Source organism: Squalius cephalus (genome assembly GCF_949319135.1).
Source record: "Squalius cephalus genome assembly, chromosome: 5".
Lineage (NCBI taxonomy): Eukaryota > Metazoa > Chordata > Actinopteri > Cypriniformes > Leuciscidae > Squalius > Squalius cephalus.
The window spans coordinates 34,712,584-34,736,853 of NC_137126.1; the positions used below are offsets into that span (position 1 = coordinate 34,712,584).

Genomic DNA, 24,270 nt, shown 5'->3' on the forward strand with positions numbered 1-24,270 from the left:
ATTTGAAATAAAATAATTTAGTATACATTTTAGTATACTTGAAAAAAGAGTGTGTTCCGAAAAAATACATTTTGAAAGAATATACTTAAATATTAAATACTTATAAGCACTTTAGTATAGGCTATATTAACACATCAACATAAGAGTACTTCGTTCCTCATATAAGCAATGATTTAAAATGTACTTTAAGTAAAACTTTTATTATGAATTTATTACAAAGTGCACTTTTTAAATGCGTACTAAAGTGTTTTAAAGAACTGTAATCTCTTCAAGCCATGTATTTGATATATCTGAGAGTACAATTGTTTAAAAATATACTTTTAAGATTTGACGTACACTACAAGTGCACATTCAATATATGACCCCCCCCCCCCCAAAAAAGAGTATTTATTGTATTTTATAGTATATAGTATATATTATATATATATATATATATATATATATATTGTATATATTGTAGTTAATAGTAGTTTTTCACTGTAGCACATTACTTTCCTTTTAAAATGTCTACTGTGAATTAGTGAAATGCTCAGTTTATGCTCGACTTTGGAGATACAATACATATTGGATGCACAATAAAATACAATAAACAATACAATACAATTCGAATGCCATGATATCCATTTTTGCCCTCACGCGCTTTCCATCACAATGTAAATACCTGTATATTTTACCAATGTGACCAGAGCACTCTCTGATTGGTCAGTTGTCACGGAGGCGGGGCTTCAGTACAGTATTCTTTTTCCCCCTTCCTGTCATTGAACTGCACTGGTAAGGAGAGCCGATGGATGTGAACTGGATATTGTGTGACTAATATGAGTTTTATTATCGTACCGGGAAGGTTGATTTACGAAGGAAATAATGAGTTGCTTTTTAGACGGAAAACCTAAGGATTTACATATAGATATTCTATACTGCCCTAATGAATAAGTCTGTGCTAGTGCCGGGTGTCAAGCTGCGCAGGCCAGCGAATCAACTTTACTGGCGCAGGACATTGACATAGAGTTTGTTTAACGCGCGCTCCTTTTATCAAACCAGACCTGTCAATCTGGTTTCACGCTGTGTCATTTACCTACACTATTGAAATCACTTATTCAATAGTGATTCCATATCAAATTCCATATAGAATTTTGCTGCTCACGTTTACCTAGGAGAGCTAGGCTGTGTGGTGCATTAGTATCAACCTCTTCAACAAGTGTAGGAAAATGAGGGTTGCTGTGATTCTCAGTGGGAGCCTGGTGTTCACTCTAGTGGATATTATGGTCACTACAATATTGTATATTCATGGATCAAGTCTTGATATATTTTCAGATGAATTAGAAGACTTTGACATACACCGCTCAACACTGGACTTGTGGGGAACCGTTCTCATACGGGTCAGTCTTCTTTTCGGGGGCTCTATCGGGGTGTTCTTTAACAGGAACGATGGTCCACGGAGGGTGTCAAACCTGGGGACGCTGGTTGCCCTCATTTGCCTTACCAATATGACTTATGCTCTGGCCAAGTTGTTGATGTTTTCTGAAGAGGGAGCTCTGATGTATGACCCTTGGTTCCTCAGTCTGTTCTCCTGGACTTGTGCATCAGCAATAGGCATCATGATCTCATGGAATCTGCTGTCACAGACTCCCAATGCTGTGTCTGACCGAGAGGACAGCGAGGAGACGGAGGGGTTGGTGGATGGCATTGAAACAGAAGATGAGTCCAGTGAGAAGATCAGGAAAGAGTCTCCTCATTCAGGGGCCACAATCGGCCGTCTGTTGTCATACTGTAAGAAGGACTCGGGTTTGCTGGCCATTGCTTTCTTCTTTCTTCTCCTATCTGCTGTGTGTAAGTTCACTCTCAACAGTTTCTCACAGCTATATTCTAAGAAATGTAATAAATGAAGTAAACATGTCATAATTCCATGATGGATATTTCATGAGTCAGACTTGTGTTAACAGTAGGTCATGTTATAATTGGCCCAGCAGTCATTCCCTATGAACAATCTGATGAAATGTATAGTAACTGTACAATAGGTTGTATACATTAGCATTAGTTAACACAATATTTAATATGAACTAACAATGAAAAATGCTTTTAATGGACCAAAAGCGAACACTTGTTTATTTAAAAATGAACACTAACTTTAAGCAACATTAATAAATGTTGTAAAAAATATTTAAATATACTTAATATAATAAAAAAAGAAAACCTTTTTTGAATCATGCTTTGAACAGAGTCTCTTATGCTCATCAAGACTGCATTTATTTGATGAAAAAACAGTAAAAGATAAAATTGTGAAATATTATTACAAATTAAAATGATAATTTTTTAATTTTAATTTTCAGCAGGCATTACTTCAGTCTTCGGTGTCACATGATCCTTCAGAAATCATTCTAATATGCTGATTTGGCGTTCAAGAATAGTTTATTATTATTATCAATGTCAAAAACAGTTTTGTGGAAACCATGAGACATTTTTCAGGCTTCTTTGATGAACAGAAAGTTCAAAAGAACATAATTTCTTTAAAATGCTTTCAAAATGATCAATTTAGAGCATCTTTGATCAATGAAAAATCGTACTGACCCCAAACTTTTGAACGGTAGTGTGTATAACAGTTTTTATGGACCTTTTTCACTTGTACAGACATTTTCATCATATTCACCCCAGCAGTTTTGGATTACTTAACTTAACGGTCTGAGTACTGTTAGATTGCACATCATTGCAGTGTAATTGCTGTAATATTTACTCTAGTGCTTGTGAATGCCTTGATTTGTCACACTTTGATGGTTGCACACATCAAGCACTTTATATTGTTTAACATATTGTTCTCATCTCTAGTACTTTTCAGTGCACAGTTAATGTTTTATTTTCCTCTCCATAGGTGAAGCTTTTATACCTTATTACACGGGGCAAGCAATAGATGGCATAGTTATCCAGAAAAGCATGGATACTTTTGCCAAACCAATGATTACTCTCAGTGTGTTGGCTTTGGTCAGGTGAGCAATTCTGGATTTGACTTTTCCCTGAATTACTCATTTTTATAGACATCACTATAGAGGTTTGATAAAACACATCAAGTTTTTATCTTAATCCATGTCATATAGTGCCCTTTGAAAATGTATCACTTTTGTTTCATTTTTATAGCTCCATAGCCATTGGGTTTCGTGGAGGAGTCTTTTCTGTTACGTTTGCCAGGTTGAACATTCGACTTCGGAACCTTCTCTTCAGATCACTAATGCATCAAGATATTGGGTTCTTTGATGCCAACCATACAGGTAATGTTACAGCTCCAATCATATCTCTCATCAAACATATCCCTTATATTTGTACCAAAACATGTAGGCCTATCATTTTGCATAGTGATTTTTTTTTTTTTTTTTTTTACATTTGCATACTCATTTGTGATTGGCCTTGTCTTCTTTCCTTATAACTATTGTGTTGATGCTTGTGTGCAGCCAACAGAAAACATGTGGTGCTGCATTTTATTTACAAAGAAAATACAGCCTAAAACACAAGTTTACCTATATCATTAATGCTATTATTTTGCTGCCTTAAAGAAATGAAAATTCAGTGTTGTTTTTAACGTTATGTTATCAAAAGACCATTGGACCAGTGAAAGACATTCAGAGCAGAACACATAAATGATTCAGCACTCAATGGTTTGCCTTACAGGTGACATTACCTCTAGACTTACCTCAGACACTACTCAAGTGAGCGACCTCATCTCACAAAATGTGAACTTGTTCCTGCGTAGCTTTGTGAAATCTGTGGGCATCTTCATATTCATGTTTGGAATGTCCTGGAAGCTGTCTGTGGTCACCATCATGGGTTTCCCATATATAGCTGTGGTCTCCAAACTCTATGGAGAGTATTACAAGGCAAGTTATGCATATGCAAATACTTTGCTTGATAGAAATAATAGAAAGTGGTGCATTGTAGTAGCCTATATAGTAGCTTATGCTGTTTCAATTTTCACAAATGCACATTATACTGTATATATATATAATAGCATTTCATGCACTGATACAAAAGATGTACTCGAACTAAAAGATTATCATTACACATTTGTGATGTTCAACAGAAATTAACCAAAGAAGTTCAGACAGCACTGGCTCAGGCCAATAAAGTGGCAGAGGAAACAATATCAGCCATGAGAACAGTGCGAAGTTTTGCTAATGAGGACCAGGAGGGAGATTCATACTACAGCAGACTGCAGGAGATGTTCATTCTTAATAAGAAGCAAGCGGTTGCCTACGCCTGCTTCATGTGGTCAAGCTATGTAGGTATCTTGAAGGTTTAACGAAGCCTTCAGTCTTTGTCCTCACAGAATCCTTAGTTATGCATCCTAATGCTGCCTTCACATGCTATCGGAATTGTCGTAAATATGAGTTTCCTAGTTTTGGAATCTGTCACCCTGTCAAGTCATATTTACCACTGGGAAGTTTGAGGATAATTTTGATAGCTAAGTTCCCGAGTTGGGCGTGCCATAATCTTTAAACATGGTTGCTGCTATGATTGGTAATCTTTATTAGCCTCGTCTTCCCGTCAATGTAGTGCATATTTACAAATATGAATAATCATTTGAAGCGTATTGTATGCTTTATACACAAAATAGCTTGTATTTGACCAAAATTACAGAATTGTCAGCAAACTGACTCTCTAGATAGCACAGTGAATGTCAATGAATGGGGCGTTAATTATCCTTTTGGCTTTAATAAGATTTTCCCAATAAAGAATAAACCTGTGGCCGATTGCAGAAACTGATAATACTAGTCTTACAAGTTAGTCATCTATTTATATTCTTCACGACTGGTCGTAACTTTTTTAAGTCAATTACATAAAAGGATAGACTGGACTAATTTGAATCTGGAAAGTAAGGATGATTAGCTCTTAATAATTGCTAGTTGGTCAGACTAGTTCTTAAGACACAGTCCTTCGTGATTCCTGTTCTTTCCGACAACAAAGCACTTGAATGTGATGAGCTCGTAATAAAATAGAAGTGGGAAGTAGGAAATTTCAGATAGTACGTGAAGAGAGCATAATTTGTTTCCCTTTGCTTCTCCCTGTGCTTCACAGTTTGTCTAAATTTCTGCCACATTTACCCCCGGTTTCTTAGACAAGGCTTAATCCTAGTCCCAGACTAAAATGCATGTTTGAGCTGTTTTTACAGAAAGCAACTTGCACTGATATATTTTAAAATATGTCAGTGCCTTTCTTTTGTCTCAAGATTCACACCAGTAATGTTTTTTTTCTTTTTTTCTAGGGCACGTTTATAAAAGCTACTTAAATGTCCTAATTGAACTAAGGCCTAATCCTGGCTTAGTCTAAGCCCTGTCTGTGAAACCAGGGCTTTAAGTATTTTAGAAGTTCAAGTCCACATTTACACTAGTTTTCAATCTTTCTTCTTTCTTCATTTCTATCTTTTTTTAGATCTCTGAGCTGGCCTTACAAGTCACAGTCCTGTTTTATGGAGGCCACCTAGTGGTGACAAATCAGATGAGCGGAGGGACCCTTATTTCCTTTGTCATCTATGAGCTAGAGCTTGGAGAGGCTCTGGAGGTACTTTGATTTTACTTTTAAAATGTACACGTGTGAATGAAACTCAAATGATGAATCTGAAACACTCTGGTCTTTTTACAGAGTATATCATCGGTGTACACAGGTCTGATGCAAGGCGTTGGCGCTGCAGAGAAAGTGTTTGAATATATTGACAGGAAACCTAAAGATGGCCTTGATGGTCAAGAAGCTCCAGAGACACTTGAAGGCCGGGTGGAATTCAAAAATGTGACATTTGCATATCCAACACGACCAGAGATGGAAATATTGAAGGTATTCTTTGTTGAAGGTAGACTTTAAGTGCAAGGTATATATTTGATTTGGAGATATCTTGCCATTTAATCTACTAACAGGAAAATATAACCATATCTTAACAAGGCATTATGTGGTAACGCTAAAATTCTAAAATTCTTTTTTATGTAAATCCAAATTTTTGTTGGTTTCTGGCCACATAAAATATGTTCTGATTCATTGGCCATGATAGTTTCATGTTGAGCCACATTGTCACAATCAGTGTAAATGGATAAATAGCTTTTTGCTGTAATCCTATTGCATTGCACCTATTTAGGACACTGTGTAAGGGCTGATAAATGGTAATGATTTTGGCTAAAAACACAAAGGCCAAACATCAGAATTATGTCAAGTATGAACCGCAGAATTATTGAGATATATTTTATCACCATTGTACCCCTCAGCATAATGCTTAAACTCAGGTTGCTATGGATGACTTAAGTTGGGAGCAGCAAAGACTGTCCTTGCAAATAGTCTATTGCAAGTAACTTTAAATGCTACTTTTATTTGTTTTACTTTTAAACTGATATGGTAGTGAATCAGTAACAGAATTCCTAGACATACATTTAAGAAGGAAACTGAACCCACATTTTCTTCTCAGAATGTATCCTTCAGTCTTCGCCCAGGGCAAGTAACTGCACTCGTAGGGCCCTCTGGTGGTGGAAAAAGCTCATGTGTGTGTTTGCTGGAGAACTTTTATGCCCCTCAGCAAGGCCAAGTGCTAGTGGACGGCCGACCTGTGAACACCTACCAGCACAAATATTATCACTCTAAGGTGGGATATATTCTGAAGTTGATCTGTCGTACTACATTTTGAATGGATACATTATTTTGTAAATACAATTTTAAACATTTATATATTTTTTAGGGCTGTCAAACGATTAATCGCGATTAATCGCATCCAAAATAAAAGTTTGTTTTTACATAATATATGTGTGTGTACGGTGTATAATTATTTTCTATATATAAATACACACACATGCATGCATATATTTAAGAAATATTTGCATGTATATACTGTGTATTTATATTTATATTATATATAATTTATATTATATATAAATATTTTATATATAAATAACAAATTTTTCTTAAATATATATGCATGTGTGTGTATATACAGAAAATAATTATACTCCATATACACACACATATATTATGTAAACACAAACTTTTATTTTGGATGCGATTAATCGCGATTAATCGTTTGACAGCCCTAATATTTTTTTATTTATCTGTAATAGTGTTGTTTTCAATGCTGCTTGTAGTACATTCTATGAACATAAGAGGGCATCAGTTGATGATAATGCAAATGTTGGTGAAGTGGGCTAACCAAAAGCAAATTAGAGATGTTAGTGCGTTGTTAGAGATGTTAGTGCGATGTTAGAGTGTTAGTGTTTGTTTGTTTTTTTATAGGTGGCACTGGTGAGTCAGGAGCCTGTTCTGTTTGCCCGCACTGTTCAGATGAATATCTCCTATGGTATACCTGAAGCTCCTATGGAGGCGGTCATCAGAGCTGCCATTAATGCCAATGCACATGACTTCATAACTGGCCTCTCCAGAGGCTATGACACTGGTTAGTTATATATTATATTATATTATATTATATTATATTATATTATATTATATTATATTATATTATATTATATTTAATGCTGTCAAATCGATTAATCTCTTCTATTCTATTCTATAAAAAAAAAAAATTAACATGTACTGCATTAAATTAAACTGAGAAGGGTCATAGCACTTGCATATTGTTGTCCTACTGTTAGTTTAACTGCTTCTATTGTTCTCATTTGTAAGTCGCTTTGGATAAAAGCATCTGCTAAATGAATAAATGTAAATGTAAATCTAACATAAAAGTATTTTTTTATATAACGTGTGCATACATATTATTATATTTATTATATAGATGTATATGTGTGTTTACAGTATATGTATATATATATAAATAAACACAGACACACACCCATTATAATATATTATAATATTTATATTTAAATTTTTCTAGTCTCTTCTGCTCACCAAGGCTGCATTTATTTGATTAAAAAAGAAATGTTTTATATTTGAATATATTTTAAAATGAAATGTATTACTGTGATCAAAGCTGAATTTTCAGCATCATTACTCCAGTCTTCAGTGTCACATGATCCTTCAGAAATCTTTCTAATATGCAGATTTGATGCTAAAAAACATTCATTATTATCAATGTTGAAAACAGTTGTGTACAATTTTTTTTCAAGATTCTTTGATGAATAGAAAGTTCAAAAGAACAGTATTTATTTGAAATAGAACCTTTTGTAACATTATAAATGTCTTTACTGTAACTTTTGATCAATTTAATTCATCACTGATGAATAAAATTATTGATTTATTTGATTTATTTTCCCCAAAAATATCAAATAAAAGTTCTTACTGACCCCAAACTTTTGAACGGTAGCGATTCATTTTACAAAAGCTTTCTATTTCAGATAAATGCTGTTCTTTTGAACTTTCTATTCATCAAAGAATCCTGAAATAAAAAATGTAAATAACTGTTTTCAACACTGATGAGAATGAGAAATGCTTCTTGAGTATCAAATCATCATATTAGAATGATTTCTGAAGAAACATGTGACACTGAAGACTGAAGTAATGATACTGAAAAATGCTTTGATCACAGGAATAAATTACACTTTACTATATATTCACATAGAAAACAGTCATTTTAAATTGTATTTTTTTTTTTTATCAAATAAATGCAGCCATGGTGAGCAGATTAGACTTCTTTTAAAAACATAACAAATCTTGCCGATCCAAAACTTTTGACTGGTAGTGTATGTCTTAAAACATATTCAGATTTAACACAAAATCTTCCATATCTGACTTGAATGCCTTATGCAGCGCTAATGACTATAATAGATATTCAAACACCTCATTTTGATTGGATGTTTTTGACTTTATTTGACACATTTTGTATCAGAGTTTGGCTCATAATTCATCATGCTGCTATGTCCTCTGTTATAGGGGTCGGAGAGAAGGGCACTCAGCTGTCTGGTGGGCAAAAACAGAGAGTTGCAATTGCTCGGGCTCTCATCAGAAACCCTCGCATTCTCATTTTGGATGAAGCCACAAGTGCACTGGATTCAGAAAGCGAATACATAGTAAGAGCTGTTGTTCTTGAGAGGCTGTTATATTGAAAGGCCGTGGCTCAAGTGAACATACAGTACGTATTTTTAGTCTTGCATTAGACTTCATTCATGTTACTACTTTGTTTTAGGTTCAGCAGGCTCTGAACAACTTGATGCGAGCACACACGGTTTTAGTGATTGCCCACAGACTGAGCACAGTGGAGAGAGCGGACAACATTCTGGTGATCGACAAAGGCTCTGTGGTGGAGCAGGGCCCTCATGCTGAACTCATGGCCAGGGGAGGCCTGTACTGTAAGCTGGTGCAGAGGCAGATCCTGGGGAGTGAAATAGATACAGATGGTCACAAAATATCGCCAGCCCCACCTCGAGTGCTGAAGGAAGGAGATAAGGAGGGCGAAGAGGACTGTAGTGACACTGAGTATGAAGCACGCTACTAAGAGAAAGTTGACGTGCTTCACCTGATTGTTGGTATGAAGGCCTTAATCCTAGAATGATTTTATTATAAATGTAATCGTATCTTGGGATTTATCACAAATTTTGCATGTCAGAGAGTGTGTTTACTAGACTGGGGTACTGCCTTGAATAAAGCTTTAAGCAATACATACTTGATATACTTGATGTACTGTACATTTGTTTCAGATGTAAATATCTGAGATAATTTAATTATGTTATCAAATGTAACTAGGTAAATAAAATTAATTGATGGACAGAATATTGTTGTTTTTTTATTTAAATAAAGGTCCCACATACTAACACAGTTAATAGTGCATCGTTTATAGTAGTGTATAGTATTAAATAATATTTTGAATTAGCTTTTATTTTTATATTTTCAGCTTTCATTTTAATTGCTTTCATTTTAATTTTACTTTAAGTTTTAGTAATGGTATTATGTGCTTTTGTCATTATTATACATTTTTTATATTTCTATTTAGCTTTAATTTTTTTTTTATTTCAGCACTTCATGTGTAAAGACATATCAGAAACGAATCAGAAACGTAATTATCATTTTCAAAAGTTTGTGCGCATCAAATTCTCTCTCTCTCTCTTTTTTTTTTTATTAAACATTTACTTACAAAATACAAAAGTGAAAAATCATAAACCAGAGAAGAAAGCCAGAGGTTCAGGGACTGATAAATATTACATCACATTTGAATTCAGAAAAAGAAAGAAAGAAAAACAAAATAAATAAATACAAGAAAATAAACCAAATTAAATTACAAAATGAGGAAGTATCAATTAAATAAATAAATATTCTCCTCACAAAACATAAAATAATAATAATAGAATAATAATAAGGTAGATAAGGATTTGACATAAATCTTAACATCTTCTTGAAAGTGAGAAAATTGGGGGTTACTTTCATAGTTTTACACTTGTGGATAAAAAATTTTGCAAGCAAAATAATTAAGTTGCAAATAAAAAATATATTCTCATATTGCTTCTCAAAAATGAAAAACCCAAATAAAACATCCTTGAAATAAAGTTCAAAGTCTTTATATATATAGTTTACAATGAACTGGCAGATGTCTTGCCAAAGTTTTCTTGTATGCATCAAATTCTCGAGACCTTGCGGTGATGTCCCGGTTGACGTCACGCATCTCCTCCTGTCGTCTTCCGGCTGAAAAGAATAGCTGTGCCCAGTCCCACCGCAGGAGACAGAGAGTTCGAAGTGTGAACGACACCGCTGTGCCAGACATGGCTGGCTTTGAAAACAAGTTGAGTTCTTACACTTTAACTCAGTTAAACGAACTGCTCGAAGATGACGAGAAGCTCAGCAAATTCATCGACGACTCGGAAGAGGTAAGTTTATTTTTCTCGCGAAGACCGTCGCGAAGTTAACGTTAACGTTACCTCGGCGAGTTGATTTGTATCTGGAACTGCACCATTTTATACAGAGGTTCTGCATCGCAGGCCGTGTTTATTTCTATACTTTTAAATTCTTTGTTGTAGAATTACGACGTCTTTACACTAAGAACTAATTAAATTTGAACGTTTACTTTCTGCGCGTGATTTCAATTTGGTTTGTTTTTGACGTCGCGGACTATGACAAAGTGTTATGATGTCATCCGTTAAACAATACATTTTCATTAAAACAAAGTGACCTTGTCACGGAAGCAGAAACGGTTCATCCTACCGTATATGATCATGCCCTTGAGTTTGGAACATGCATTTCCTCTATAGAGTCTCTGTTTTGTTTTTATATCTCCCGTCAGTGATGAAAGTCCTTTTCTCGTGATCCTCTTTTGCAATTTATTTCTGGGATTGGTCTTGTGTATTTCTGTTTTTATTTGTAACTTAGTAGCATTTCATTTTTTTATTTCTATGGAAACGTCATCGCCTTTCTGATCACAGCATGTGTTTGTAGTTAACAATTTTTGTAATGCAAAGACCTGGTTTGCTGTAATACTTACTGAAATTAATAATATGAACATTAGTTTTTTGGTGTCATAAATTATGTTTTTCCTATTATTATTTATTTAATTAAAATACCATTTAGTACAGTACAGTTCTGTAGTGCATGGTTTGTTTTTATGTTTCTTATAGGCAAGGTGTGTGATGTGCTTGTTCCCCTTTTAAAGCAACTCCCTGGTGATTTTAAAAGTCTGTGGCAATGTAGCATGTACATGTTACACTGTGTCTACCCTTAGCCATTTGCCTTACTCGTTGGATTTTTAATCTAGAGTTTCATGTCAATTATAATTGTTGATGCATAACCATAAATGTATTCACATCAGACTAAGCACTGCCAATGCACACAGTATCAGTACCAGGTCTCTGACTCCCTGTGTAAGTTCAAAGTTTGCTCACTTGTGTTTGCATATTCTCAATTAGATAGTATTCTGGGCATGTTCACAGCTCTGAGTTGATTTGACCTTCCAATTCATGGAAACATATCAGCCTCGACTCAGTATGTGTCACAAGAGGATGTTTGATCTGGCAACATTGTAACTTGGTGTATTTATCTATTGCTTTTTAAATAAACATCTTTCTTAAAACTAGCCTAAGCATTTGTTAAAAAAAAAGAAAGAATCTTGGCTTTCACTTAACTGAGACAAATGGGTTAGCACTGGAATGGTGCTCCAGAAGCCAAATATAGTAACAATTCACATTATGTAGAACGTTATTATCTGCCACATGAATACAATGGCTGCGGATTAATAAATGGGTCTACATGTCTTTTAGAAGGCTGTGTTAGTTTAATGTGATGAATACCTACCCTTAGTCAGATTTGGAAAGGACTAGCATTATGGAATCAGTGAAGAGCAATAATTTGCATTTCACAAGCAAGGATTGGTGTGAGGACCAGAGAATTGGTATTATCTGTCACCATCTACTTAATGTTAACAGATGATTTGTGCTTTCTTTGATGTGTTAGACACTAACTGTATATTCTCAGAGTGCTATTTTGGGTATTTTATTTTTACCCCAATCATGTAATGCGTAGGACATCCTGGCACAGGCTGTGTAAAATCTCAGAAGAACAAATGCTTTCTAACCTGCCAGCTGACATAGGCAGGTGTTTGAGAAACATGAAATCTGTCGCTTTTTCCTGTTATGCACTCTGACACATGATACCTGAACCGAAACTGCAGAAGTGCACCTGTTAAAAAGGGAGGAGTCATGACAGGAAAATACTGTTAAATGTATAATGACAGTAATAGTTTCTTGAGTCACCAGAGGTGGCATGTTGCAATCTTTTTTCTTTTCTTTTTTTGTGAGTTTCTTGGAAATGGGCTGTCTGTAGACTTTTTTTGTATTATGTGATTCTATGATGTGTACAGCTACCCTTTGCCACTGACCCCTCTTTGGGCCATAACGTTCTGTTGCAGTAGTAAGGACGTTGTGAACATCCATTATACAAGGAGAGGCTTAAGGCGGAGTGACCTAAATATCAAAGGCCTGCTGATTCTAATCAATTTCTGCATAACTAATTTTAAGCCTCTTAACTGATTCTCAGTGGTGAATCTCTTTTATATGCATGCATACAATTTTTTTTAGGATTTGTCTGAAACAGTGGGGAAACAGTGGTAGACGAGGGAGGCTCATACCTGTTTTTTTTTTTTTTTAATCCCATCTCTTTTGTCCATTTTTAACCACTCCTGTCCTGATTTCTTTGAGGGGAGGGTCTATGGGTGGGAAAATGTATGGACTTTTTCCTTCTCTTTTACATGTAAGCTCTTTTATGCTTTGGGTCAGTGGGCCATATTTATGCCTTTAAAGCAAAAATAACTATATTATACCTTTAGCGAATATAGTTATCGTGAAATAAAATTACTATTGTGATTTTGGTCATTTTCGCCCACCCCTAGATCCCATTTGCAACCATCAGCGTCAGACTTCACTGATGCTCTTGTGTATTAGCCTAATAAGAGAAAATCCACGGATCCATGTTTCAACATCTACTGGGAAACATTCCTGAGAGTGGACTGGAAGCTTTAAAATGCCCCTATTATGCTATTTTAAAGGTTCCTAATTTTGTTTTGGAGGTCTCCTCCAACAGGTCTATGTGCATCAAAGGTCACAACACTTTTCACTTTCTCATAATATACGTTGCACATCACCTCATTTCTCAAAGACTCTAAAACAACTCGTCCGAAGATTCAGTCTCTAAACCCCTCCTTTCCATGACACACTGTAAAAAAACAGTAACGATGGCATCCAATTTACCATATCAATTTGAGCTTGAGTTTTAAAAGTAAAGTAATGGATAGGTCATTGATTTAACCTTCATTTTCCATTGCCCCCACATACCATGTTATTTACACTTATCTTGAAATGTATCCTGACAGTTCACTCTGTCACCTGAAGCTGCAACATGATGCTGTGAGAGATTTATGAACAGTCAAGTGAAAATATTTACTCTTGTTACAGACTACAGTGCAACTGTTTGTTTTTGTTTTTTTTTCAAAAGGCATGACAGTACATTCTCTTTCTGTATTTCTTTCTGATTGTGTATTCATTTATACTACTGTTTAAAAGTTTGGGTTCAGTACAATGTTTTTAAATGTTTTTGAAAGAAGTCTCTTATGCTCACTAAGGCTGTATTTATTTGATAAAAAAAACCCTGTTATTTATAATAAATGATGACCATTTAAAATAACTTATCTATTTAAATATATTTTAAAGTGTAATTTATTCCTGTAATGGCAAAGCTGTATTTTCAGCAGGCATTACTCTAGTCTTCAGTCAGTCACTTGATCCTTCAGAAATCATTGTAATATGCTGATTTGGTGCTCAAGAAACATTACTTATTATCAATGTTGAAAACAGTTGTGCTGCTTAATACTTTTGTGTAAAAATAACATTTTCAGGATTCTTTGATTAATAGCATCAATAGCATTTATTTGAAATATTTTGTGTAACAATGTAAAAGTCTTTACTGTCAGTTTTGATCAATGGAATGTGTCCCTGCTTAATAAAATTGTACTGACCCCAAACTTTTGAATGGTTGAGTATTTCAATTTATATGTACTTGCCTTTTATTGAATTAATGTTTATTGTGTGTTCTCAGATTAAAGAAATACAACAGAACAAGGAGATGACCCTGGCTAGTAATCGTCTTCTGGCTGAGCAGAACCTTAAACTCCAACCCATGCTTGACCATCAAAAGAACGAGCTTACCAGACGTTACCGGAGCCTACAGGAGCTGTTTGAGGCCTATCAGCTGCGCAACTCCACTCTAGGTAAAATACTGCGATTAAAACATAACTTTCTTTTGTCTCTCTTCGTCTTTCTGTGTATTGTATGTCCCTCACAATTACACAGCTCGACTTTTACTTACACCGCCTTGGTTTTTCATTTTGTATTATATTGTGGTTAAAATGTCCCTTATGTGCCTAGGACTATTTTTACCAAATGCAAATTTGAAAAGCGACAATGTAAATGTTTGAAGCGTCCCTCTGGGCTTTAACTCATATTGTTGTTTTGTGGCATGTAAACATATGAACTTAGTCATATTTTCCAGCAATAAGATACTCCTTGAAGGGCCTGTTTTTCAGGTTTTACATGTAATTTTCACCAACTCTTAGTCTCATATATTTGACTCATATATTTCACCCCCCTATATTTCTCTTCCTCATGGAATAGGAAGGCAGAACTAAATGGTAGCAGATGACTGTCACAGCTGAGAAGGATCTGTGACTTTAAAGAGAACAGGGACTGGTTTTCAGTGTCCCTCCACACCCCTCTGCACGGTGTGTGCTGGTATCATGAATAAAACGCTGTCACTGATTACCCTTTGTGACGCAGCGGTTGCCTGGAAGCTGATTCCAAACAGCATACTAACACTCATTTCATTTTACCATCTGTACACTCTATGTCAGCTGGCTTGGGTTTTGAAATATAGTGTATACTGGAACTGAAGTATTGAAGTATGTTGGAACTTGCCTTGCCGTCTCCCACTTCCTTTAAGCTAAAAAACTGGTAGCTGTGGTTGCCAGACATTTACCGTAAAAATACGGTAGCAACATTTTAGGTTTTACAGATTTTACTTAAATTTATAGTAAATAACTGTATTTCATTAACTGATAAAATGTTAATATACTAAACTTTATTTTGTACCTTCGCAATCACAGCTCTTACTGAATGTCTGTAAGAAATAAAGGTATGGATGCATGACAATTATCTTAAACTTAATGAATCAAAAACGGAACTGTTACTTGTTGATATGCCGGCAGCTTTGCACAAACATAACTGTCTAAATTCACTGATTCTGAGTTATTGGCTCCAGCATCACAGGTGAGAAATCTACGTGTTATCTTTGATTCACATTTGTCATTCGATGCCCATATCAAATTGGTTTCAAAATCTGCATTTTATCATCTAAAAAATATTGCCAGAATTCGATCTATATCCCTGCCAGATGCAGAAAGGCTTATCCATGCATTCATTACGTCGAGACTAGATTATTGTAATGCACTTTACTCAGGTCTCCCTGATAAGTATATTAAGAAATTATAGTATATTCAAAACTCGGCCTGTTCTGCAGCATATTTCCCGTGTTCTTTGTTTCTGAGGAATCTTAGCCCATTCCTCATGAGCAATGGCCTCCAGTTCAGTAATATTTTTGGATTTGCATGCTGCAAATCCTACCAGAGATTTTCTATAGGGTTCGGGTCAGGTGACTGTGATGGCCACTGTAGAATCTTCCAGGACTTCTTCTGCACCCAAGCCTTGGTGGGATTTGTTTTTTGGGATCATTGTCCTGTAGGAAGCTTAAGCTTCCTCACAGATGGCATGACATTTTCTCCTAGGATTTCCTGATACTTCAATGAATCCATCTTGCCTTCCACCACATGCTGCAGGTTTCCAGTGCCAGAGGATGCAAAGCAGCCCCAGAGCATCACAAGCCACCACCATACTTAACTGTAGACCGAGTGTTCTTTTCAGCATTTTCTTCATTCTTCTTCCTCCAGACATACATAGGATCCACATGGCCGAAAAGTTCCATATTGTTTCATCCCTCCACAGAACAGAATCCCAAAACTTCTATGGCTTATTTATATGATTTTGAGCCGACTTTTCTTGTGCTTTTGGGTCAGAAGTGGTGTACGTCTTGGAGTTCTAGCATACGTTTAGTACGCGCCTTACTGTGCAAGCTGAAACCTCAGTGCCTGTTGCCACCAAGTCTTGCTGCAGGTCTTTTGCAGTCACTCGAGGGTTTTTCTGAACCTGCCTTCTCAGAAATCTGGTTGCAGCCGTATATGGCTTCCTTTTTCTGCCCCATCCAGGTAGTGTAACCACTGTTCTTTTAACTTTGAACTTGCAAACTGTGCTTCCAACTGTGTTTCTAGGAACATTTAGTGCCTTCGCTATCTTTTTGTTTCCTGTTCCTTGTTTGTTAAGGTCGATGATATCTTCTCTTAACTTTTTGGACCGTTGTTTTGACTTACCCATATTTCTAACATGCCGTCAAATGTGACACTCAACAAAACTAGCCAGTTCAGGTTATATATTTTTACCTTGAAATAAACTTATAAGATAAGTAACAAATACGAAATAAGATTTTGATCAAATTTCCCACCCTAAATAACAGTAACAGTTAAAAATAGCTAAGTTAAAGCATGCTCTACTTGACCCTATGAATCATCCGTAGTTCAAGCCAGGGTTGCCAAGTCCACAGTTTTCCCTACACCAGACATTATTTGTAGCACACCACCCATCCAATAATCTCTTTGCGCTTTGTTTCGTTCTCATAAGAAACAAAGTCTCAGCCTTTAATTTCTGTCCCATTTTATCACAACATGCAAACAATATATGGCATTTTGACGCTCATAAATGTGAAGTGTCAGATCGCTGCAGCGCCTCTGTTATAGCATGAAAAAACATGCAAGAACATCAAAAGGTATGCTGAAAGACACAGTTCGACTTACTGAAATGTCTCGTAATTGTTCAATCAGTGCAGTGGGGAAAATATTTGAAGTGCTTACACTTTTGGATGCAAAATGTGTTATCAAAATATTTAAAAATAAGGTTAGATTTATTGCGCTCCCATTCTAATCCGCCAAACTTTTCCGCTTTTTGACACGTATGTGCGCGCTGGGACTCATTGAAGTCTGCAAAGTTAAATGTATTATGTAGTATGATTAGCTTGCCATCAGGATAATCTTCAATGCGAAATGCAATACTTGCGTTAATTTGTAACATTTACAGGCAAGCGTAAGATGTAAGTTGTGCTGAGGAAAACGCGTTGAACGACACGCGCATCTGACAGTAGGGCAAGCTATGTAGTTTTATGATTTAGTTTGAAGCACTTGTTCACAACAGTGTTCACAACATCAAAGTATATCGATATAATTTGTCCCATCCCTGGAGGGAAACTCTTAGAAGAAGTTCAGCATGTGCAGTGTTAAAACAACTCGGTACATTCATTCATTCGGTACACATACTTACTGAACTGAAAGATGCATACCAAAAATAGATAACAGACAAATATCTGTACCCTACACCCATAATAGATATAGAGACAAACTTGTATATTAAATGTAATCAAACGGCAAAAAAAAGTTTTTTTTTTTTTTTATTTTTTTTAGATGTGGTTGAGCCTTTTGGTGTAGCAGCATTGAATTTCAGATTGAGAGCAGTTTTCCACTGTGAAACCCCTCACTTTTCACTTCCATCCACATTAGATGTTTGCCCCCTTTGAGGTCCAGCTCTTTTTTGTTATTTTGGCATAGAGGAAATAAACATGGTGTACTGTCATCTGTGTACAGATGAAGAGAAAGATGGTGGCTTTGGTGAAATGTAGGTTACCCACTTTCCCAGGCTGGGGTGGTTGGTTATGCCCCAGATAAGGATTTACTGGCTCAGCAGCAGCAGTGCCCGTGCATCTGGACAGGGTTGACGGCAGGCTGGCCAGTCAGCCGTTCCCTTGACCCAGATAAACAAAATCCCTAGTTATCAGGCTAAATTGTGTGGTGAGGTTCCTGTGTGTACATTAACTCGCTGCCACCACTATTCCAAAAGCCACACCATGACAACAGAGCAGCTATGTGGGGTGTTTCAGCGTGACAGCCTATTCTGATGCTGCGGTGGTGCTCTGGAGTAACATTGTGGCTTTGTGCCCTGAGCAATGTCAGAAAATGGGGTTGGAGAGGGGAAGTCGAATGCTTACACAAACACACAGACAGTATTTTCCGTCTTTCTTTGTTCTTTCACACTCTTGCACAGAGCACAAAGTAAGTTGAATGGGCTAGCTGTAGACTAATAGAAGTCTCATGATCTGCAGGATGTTTGGAATGAAATAAAACATTGCATTGTGGGATACAGTATTTCACACAGTATGCTTTGTTGTATAATGTTTATTTAGGCAAATGCAATAGGCCATTTAGGTATTTTAAGCATACCAAAACATTTGCATATTGTGCCCATGCTATGTCTGTTGTAGAATGGTAGTATGCTACTCATAGCCAGATGCACTTCTAGCATGTGCATGTCACCAAAGTCTGACTGAGAAGTTGAAGAGAACAGCTTAACTGACGAGAACATCCTGTCTAAACATCCTACGTAAGAGCGGTTTTCTTCTGGGCAGGGAGTTTATTTGCTCTACAATTTATGTTTAAAATGGTAAGTAAAGCAAAAGTAATAAAGTGGGTCTTTGTTACCTTCATGTCTCTAAATCATCCAAAACATCAGGGCTTGTTTCATCCAGTGCTTAATGTGATCAAAATTATATCCCACATTAATAGAACATTAGTGTCTGTGTTAGTGTATTAAACACAAGCCTCTATTTTAAAGGCTCTACCCTCCCTTGCTATCTGCTCCATTTTCATCTGCCTCATACAAGGTCGGAACATTTTTAGGTTGTTTACTGTCGGTTTCTGTTTGTTGTTGAAGCATGTACTCTGAATCATATGGCTGATAAGTCTGTGCCAGCTTGATTCTGTTATATATAGCAGTAGATATTTCTGTTTTTGAGCTGATCTGAGGTCAGTTTTGATTAGCAGTGTATAGGTCAATCATCAGTATCAGCTGATCGTTTAAGAACAAGCAGTGTTTTAATTAGATTGTCATTCAAAAGAGGACAGAAAAAGGTCTAATCATTTGCCTTATTGATTAGAATGGGAGAATTATTTTTAATTTTTTTTTATTCTTGTCTTGTTTAGTGGCAGGAAAACAAAAAACACCAATATTTCGGTGTCTGCAATTGTGAGCTTTATTGATAAACAGTAAACGACAGCCTACAGTGTTTCATTTTATATGACTTGTAAAGAAACCGCATTACTGGGCAGGGTCCAGTTAGTAGTTTGGTTGTAATGTGGTGAACATGGCAAGAGCAGCCTGTTGAGTGGTTGGAAAACATGTAGAATTATGGATGTTTTTTTCATTGTAGCATGAACTACAATACACAATGACACTTTTGTAAGTTGCACCTGCCAGGAAAATAAATGTAAATGGATGTAAATCAGTGAAGGGAGGTGGACTGATAGTCAAACGTGTGCCATAGGTAGTAAATCACAAGCTATCAAAGTGTTGCTTGTGATGTCTGACAGCTTTGATTTAGGATCGAATCAAAGCTTATATTGATGTATTTGTTCTGCAAATGTATTTAATTAGTATTATTATAAGTTTTGTGATTTAAATGGTGTAAAATTTATTTTCCTCTTTGTTTTGAGCTATGTCTAACTGTTAAGTATAGAACATTACACATTTCTCTCTTGATGATGATTAATGAATGGCTGTTATGTAAAACGTTATGTAATTTAAGCAAATAATAGGCCTACTTTATATTCGTTTCTGACGCAAGCGTCTGTTGAACTCTGAGAATTGCTGATAGAATTGCTCATTGGGTTGTACAGTGAAATCTGATGCTGCGGCTCCTGAGCTAAAAGGTGAAACACACCCTGTTGATGCCTCGGCTAATTTACTTAAGGCACGCACACAAAGTCTTCAGATTTATCTAGCAACCTTTGCTGTTACACAACGCCTAAAGCCAAAAGGTGCCTCTTTCCCTCAAAACAGATCTTACATGTCCCTAACATGTTTAATACCTTTTCAGATTAAAACAATTTTCCTAAATTCCCTTGCATTACCACTTTAATATCATATAATATCTTGCTTACATTTACAATGATGCATTTGGCGCACACTTTTATCCAAAGTGATTTACATTGTATTTTTGGGGTTTTGGGTAATTGAACCCATGTCATTGCCAGCACACTACTCTACTGCTTGAGCTACAGGAAGGCAGTTTTTAATTGTAATCATTTTTCAGACTTCTTAATAATAACACATTTTTCTTTGCTGTCCCCTCACAGACCACATATCTGGAAACATGCCTTTGGACACATTGCTTGCACTCCTACAAGCAGAAGGGGCCAAAATCGAGGAAGAAACTGAGGTACCTCACTCACCTTATCTTACTCATTAAACTTTCTCTTTAAAGTTGCACGATATCTGCTTTGCACGATTGTTCGACATCTGATGGACTCACTAGATGATGATCATTGCTGTTTTCTCTTCAAATCAGAACATGGCCGATTCGTTCCTCGATGGTGCAGCCCCCCTGGACACATTCATTGATGAGTATCAGAGTAAGAGGAAGCTGGCACACCTGCGGAGAGTCAAGATAGAGAAGCTCCAAGAAATGGTGCTGAAAGGACACCACATGGCTCCGACTACACCTCAGCCCTCTCGCTCTCAGGACCTTCCCTCCTGGCCAGCTGTTCTCCACAGAGAGGTCAATGGTTCACCTATGCCGTTGCCCCGCCGGGCTCCTCCTCTTCCCCCTGTTAAAGTCACTCAAACTCCTGCTGTCCAGCCCGCCACAGCCGTCTCCTACTCTCCTACCTCTCCGTTCTCTCCCACTACTCCATACCCCCCTATTCCCCCCAGAGTTGGAAACACACCACTCATTCTTAACCAGGGATACCCCAGCATGTACATGCAGCAATACCCCCCACCCGTGCCCCAGAGACCCCCTCCACGCATGGCCCCCCAGCCAGGCTTCATCATGCAGTGAGCGTGGGACATTACAGTCTGTGGATGAGAAACAAAGTACACACTGGACATTCATTCAAGCCGTTTGTTGGTCCTTCAAGCTGCATGTTATAAAATATTGTGCGCCAAGATGGGAGTCTTGTCATGTGTAAAATGAACAAGACTTTTCTGCAGGCAATGCGGCATCTGCAACAGGATCTTCAATTTGCACTTTAGACTACTTTTGTATTTGATTAGTCATGGCTGGTTATGGATCCGTACTGTTTCCGTTCCGCCCTCTTCAGCAGCGTTAGATCAAGTAAAGATATTTTACGTGAGCCTCGGGTGCTCCCATACATGATAAAAACATCAAAGTTCAAGAACAGGGCTTCAGTTAGGCCAGCTTGACAGATATGAAGAGCCAAGGTTTGATGTGTTAGATTCTGTTTGCGTTGTCAAGATCATGCTAATATGTCAGTTCAACCCCTCTTCAGACATTTCATACCTGAAAAAGCTGCTTTAACAAAAAGGTAATGCCTATGCAAACAGACTGAGACCGGACTGTGCTGATTTTACTTGGTGAAAGAATCAAAAACATTTTTTTGCTCTCCAGGTTTTCTCAGACCTGCAGCCAAAGATGTTATTTGTTTTTCAGTGGATCTAGTTTCGGGCTGGTAGCAGTAAAACAGTGTGATTTAATAGAGGTTTTGGGTTAAATGTGGGTGAAAATTTGGTACTAATGTTTTGGATAAGATTGGGTGATCAGAGCTACTGCTTCAATGGAGAGAGGACCAAAATGCCTTATGCGTCTAAGATACGAGCAAATTCGTGCTGACGTCGAGAGCTTGTTGGCTAGAATTTGGAAAAAGTGAGAGTGAACGGTAGTGTCATGGAAAAAAAATGCTCAAATGAGTTATTTTTTAATCATGTAAGTGTGAACATTTCTGAAGCATATTTGCTTGTACTGTCATTACCCTGCATACTTAAACTGATGCTCTATGCATAATTTACCATTTTAATGTTTATATATCGGTCACCATAATCCTTCTTGTTTATTTTTGTCATCTGGTGTAAAGATGTTCAGTGGAGATGTGCTTCCTTTTCCATAAACCCCTCATATTAAGTGATGTTTAGTATGTTTAACTAATATAGCTACAATTATTTTAACTTTTTTTTATTTTATTTTTTGCTTTTTTTCCCCCCCCTCATAACTTTACTGGTAAAATTGGACTTGCCTATGTCATCAGGTCTGTTATAAATATCTTTTCTGTCCAAAATATGTAGCATTACATTGTAGTTTTCATCCTGGACCTGTTTTCAGTAGTATGTTGTGGTTTTTCCGGTATGTTCATGTCTCAAATAGTCACTTTGTGCCTATGATGGGTAAGATGAGGACTTGTTCACTGTGGTGAGGAGTGTTTTTTGCTACATATTCCTCTTTGCCTTCTCGTTCTATAGCAAATTACTTAATACCCAGAATACACCTTTTTTTAATATATATATATAAATATATGCTGTTTACACAGGTACATCCTTACAAGTGTCCTTTACATAAATATCTAATTTATATGTTTTACGTGTAGAGCCATAATTACGTTGCCTCAAATTCAGGAAGTTGACATGATAGAAACAGGAAGAGGAAAACATTTTTGTGTGAAGTCCTCTCTTTAATCACCGGTGCTGCTACATTAATTTAATGAGCTGAACCCAGATGATGTTAGTATGCAGGCTCTGTTTGAATTAAATCACTCCGTGTTTGTCAGACTGGGGTTGGGTATCTGCTTTATTATCTTGATGCTGATGAGCACCAGATCGAGAGGTGGAATTAAATGAGTTCCTCGTGAATCAGGCTGTGTTATGTCTAGACATTGACTAAAAATCTGTGAAAACAATTATGTACAATGACAGGCTTGCCAAGCATCTGGAAAAACCAGTTTCCACCCTTGAAAATTGTTTTTGTTTGTTTGTGTATATATATAGACATGGTCTTGCTTTGTCTTAGAAATAATGATAATGATTGCTTGGTTTGCAAAAGGTAACTTGGCTGTATGCTTTTGCTGGCAATATAAAATAGTGTTTTTTTACTTTCCTAATGTAAAATTCGCAGACTATTCTGTGTTAGGTATTGTCTATTGAAAGAGGTAGACATTGGAAATGGAACTGACATATATTTTAAAGATAATAAATGGTATCACATCACTTTTCTGTGAGTTTAACCTTTTCATGTATTTTTTTTCAGGAATGAAGGTTACATTCTTTTTATTTGTTGAAGATACAATATAGCTCTATGGATAAATCTGATGGGCCCAATCAAAGAATTTGACTCCCCCTTGTGGATGCAAGTAGACAGTGTATTGTCATATTTCCTCTAAAGCAGTGGTTCTTAACCTTTGATATCTTTTGTATTTTTGCTGCAATTATGAAGCTGCAAAGCTGCTTATTGTCTCAATTTTTTATTAACATAATTGGGGGGGGGTCTGACTAAATTAATTATTTTTACATTAATAATAATAATGTAAATTGCAGCCCAAGAGGCCCATTGATTTTACACAGTAAATGTAGTGTTTCTAATATATATACATAATCGATATATAGAAAGGTAACACCAAATTGAATGGTGAGAAGCATTCCGTGATTTTAGAATTCACCGCTTTAGCCAACACTGAAAAATTCTGATTCTTGTGAGTTTATTTGATGAAGATTTATGAGCGAATGGCATTTAATGCGGTCTGATCTGTAGCACCCAATCAGGACTTTTAACAAACAAAATACTGTTTATTAGATTGAAATAATGATCTGACATAAGTTGCTTTCATAAAATTAAGATGGACCCTCTTAATGCAGGTGTTATCAATCAAAATAATGATTCCTTTGTGAAGGACCCTGTTGATAA

General features: G+C 36.3%; 2 protein-coding genes across 3 annotated transcripts; both read left to right on the forward strand.

The window, feature by feature from the left end:
- The first annotated feature begins 749 nt into the window (after positions 1-749).
- Positions 750-9,670, forward strand: abcb9 (ATP-binding cassette, sub-family B (MDR/TAP), member 9). 2 transcript variants are annotated; one of them, XM_079872607.1, is made up of 13 exons: positions 750-771; positions 1,312-1,376; positions 1,559-1,827; positions 2,864-2,978; positions 3,127-3,257; positions 3,655-3,860; positions 4,064-4,261; positions 5,413-5,541; positions 5,623-5,811; positions 6,431-6,604; positions 7,246-7,405; positions 8,836-8,972; positions 9,089-9,670. In XM_079872607.1, the coding sequence occupies exons 3-13, from the start codon at positions 1,596-1,598 to the stop codon at positions 9,395-9,397; spliced, it is 1,980 nt and encodes a 659-aa protein (XP_079728733.1). In that variant the 5' UTR covers positions 750-771; positions 1,312-1,376; positions 1,559-1,595; the 3' UTR covers positions 9,398-9,670. The 2 variants fall into 2 exon arrangements, with proteins under 2 accessions (XP_079728733.1, XP_079728732.1); XM_079872606.1 differs by having other exon boundaries at positions 766-1,827.
- A 910-nt stretch (positions 9,671-10,580) lies between these two features.
- Positions 10,581-23,576, forward strand: vps37ba (VPS37B subunit of ESCRT-I a). Its single transcript, XM_079870887.1, has 4 exons — positions 10,581-10,760; positions 14,473-14,644; positions 20,717-20,799; positions 20,929-23,576. The coding sequence occupies exons 1-4, from the start codon at positions 10,656-10,658 to the stop codon at positions 21,418-21,420; spliced, it is 852 nt and encodes a 283-aa protein (XP_079727013.1). The 5' UTR covers positions 10,581-10,655; the 3' UTR covers positions 21,421-23,576.
- Positions 23,577-24,270: the final 694 nt, after the last annotated feature.

Bases quoted from the DNA above. Each gene is read 5' to 3' on its own strand.
- vps37ba (XM_079870887.1), top strand. From the start codon at position 10,656: ATGGCTGGCTTTGAAAACAAGTTGAGTTCTTACACTTTAACTCAGTTA. The intron at 10,761-14,472 runs GTAAGTTTATTT...GTGTGTTCTCAG, and splicing joins TCATCGACGACTCGGAAGAG to ATTAAAGAAATACAACAGAA. The intron at 14,645-20,716 runs GTAAAATACTGC...GTCCCCTCACAG, and splicing joins GCTGCGCAACTCCACTCTAG to ACCACATATCTGGAAACATG.
- abcb9 (XM_079872606.1), top strand. From the start codon at position 1,206: ATGAGGGTTGCTGTGATTCTCAGTGGGAGCCTGGTGTTCACTCTAGTG. The intron at 3,861-4,063 runs GCAAGTTATGCA...GATGTTCAACAG, and splicing joins TCTATGGAGAGTATTACAAG to AAATTAACCAAAGAAGTTCA. The intron at 4,262-5,412 runs GTAGGTATCTTG...ATCTTTTTTTAG, and splicing joins GCTTCATGTGGTCAAGCTAT to ATCTCTGAGCTGGCCTTACA.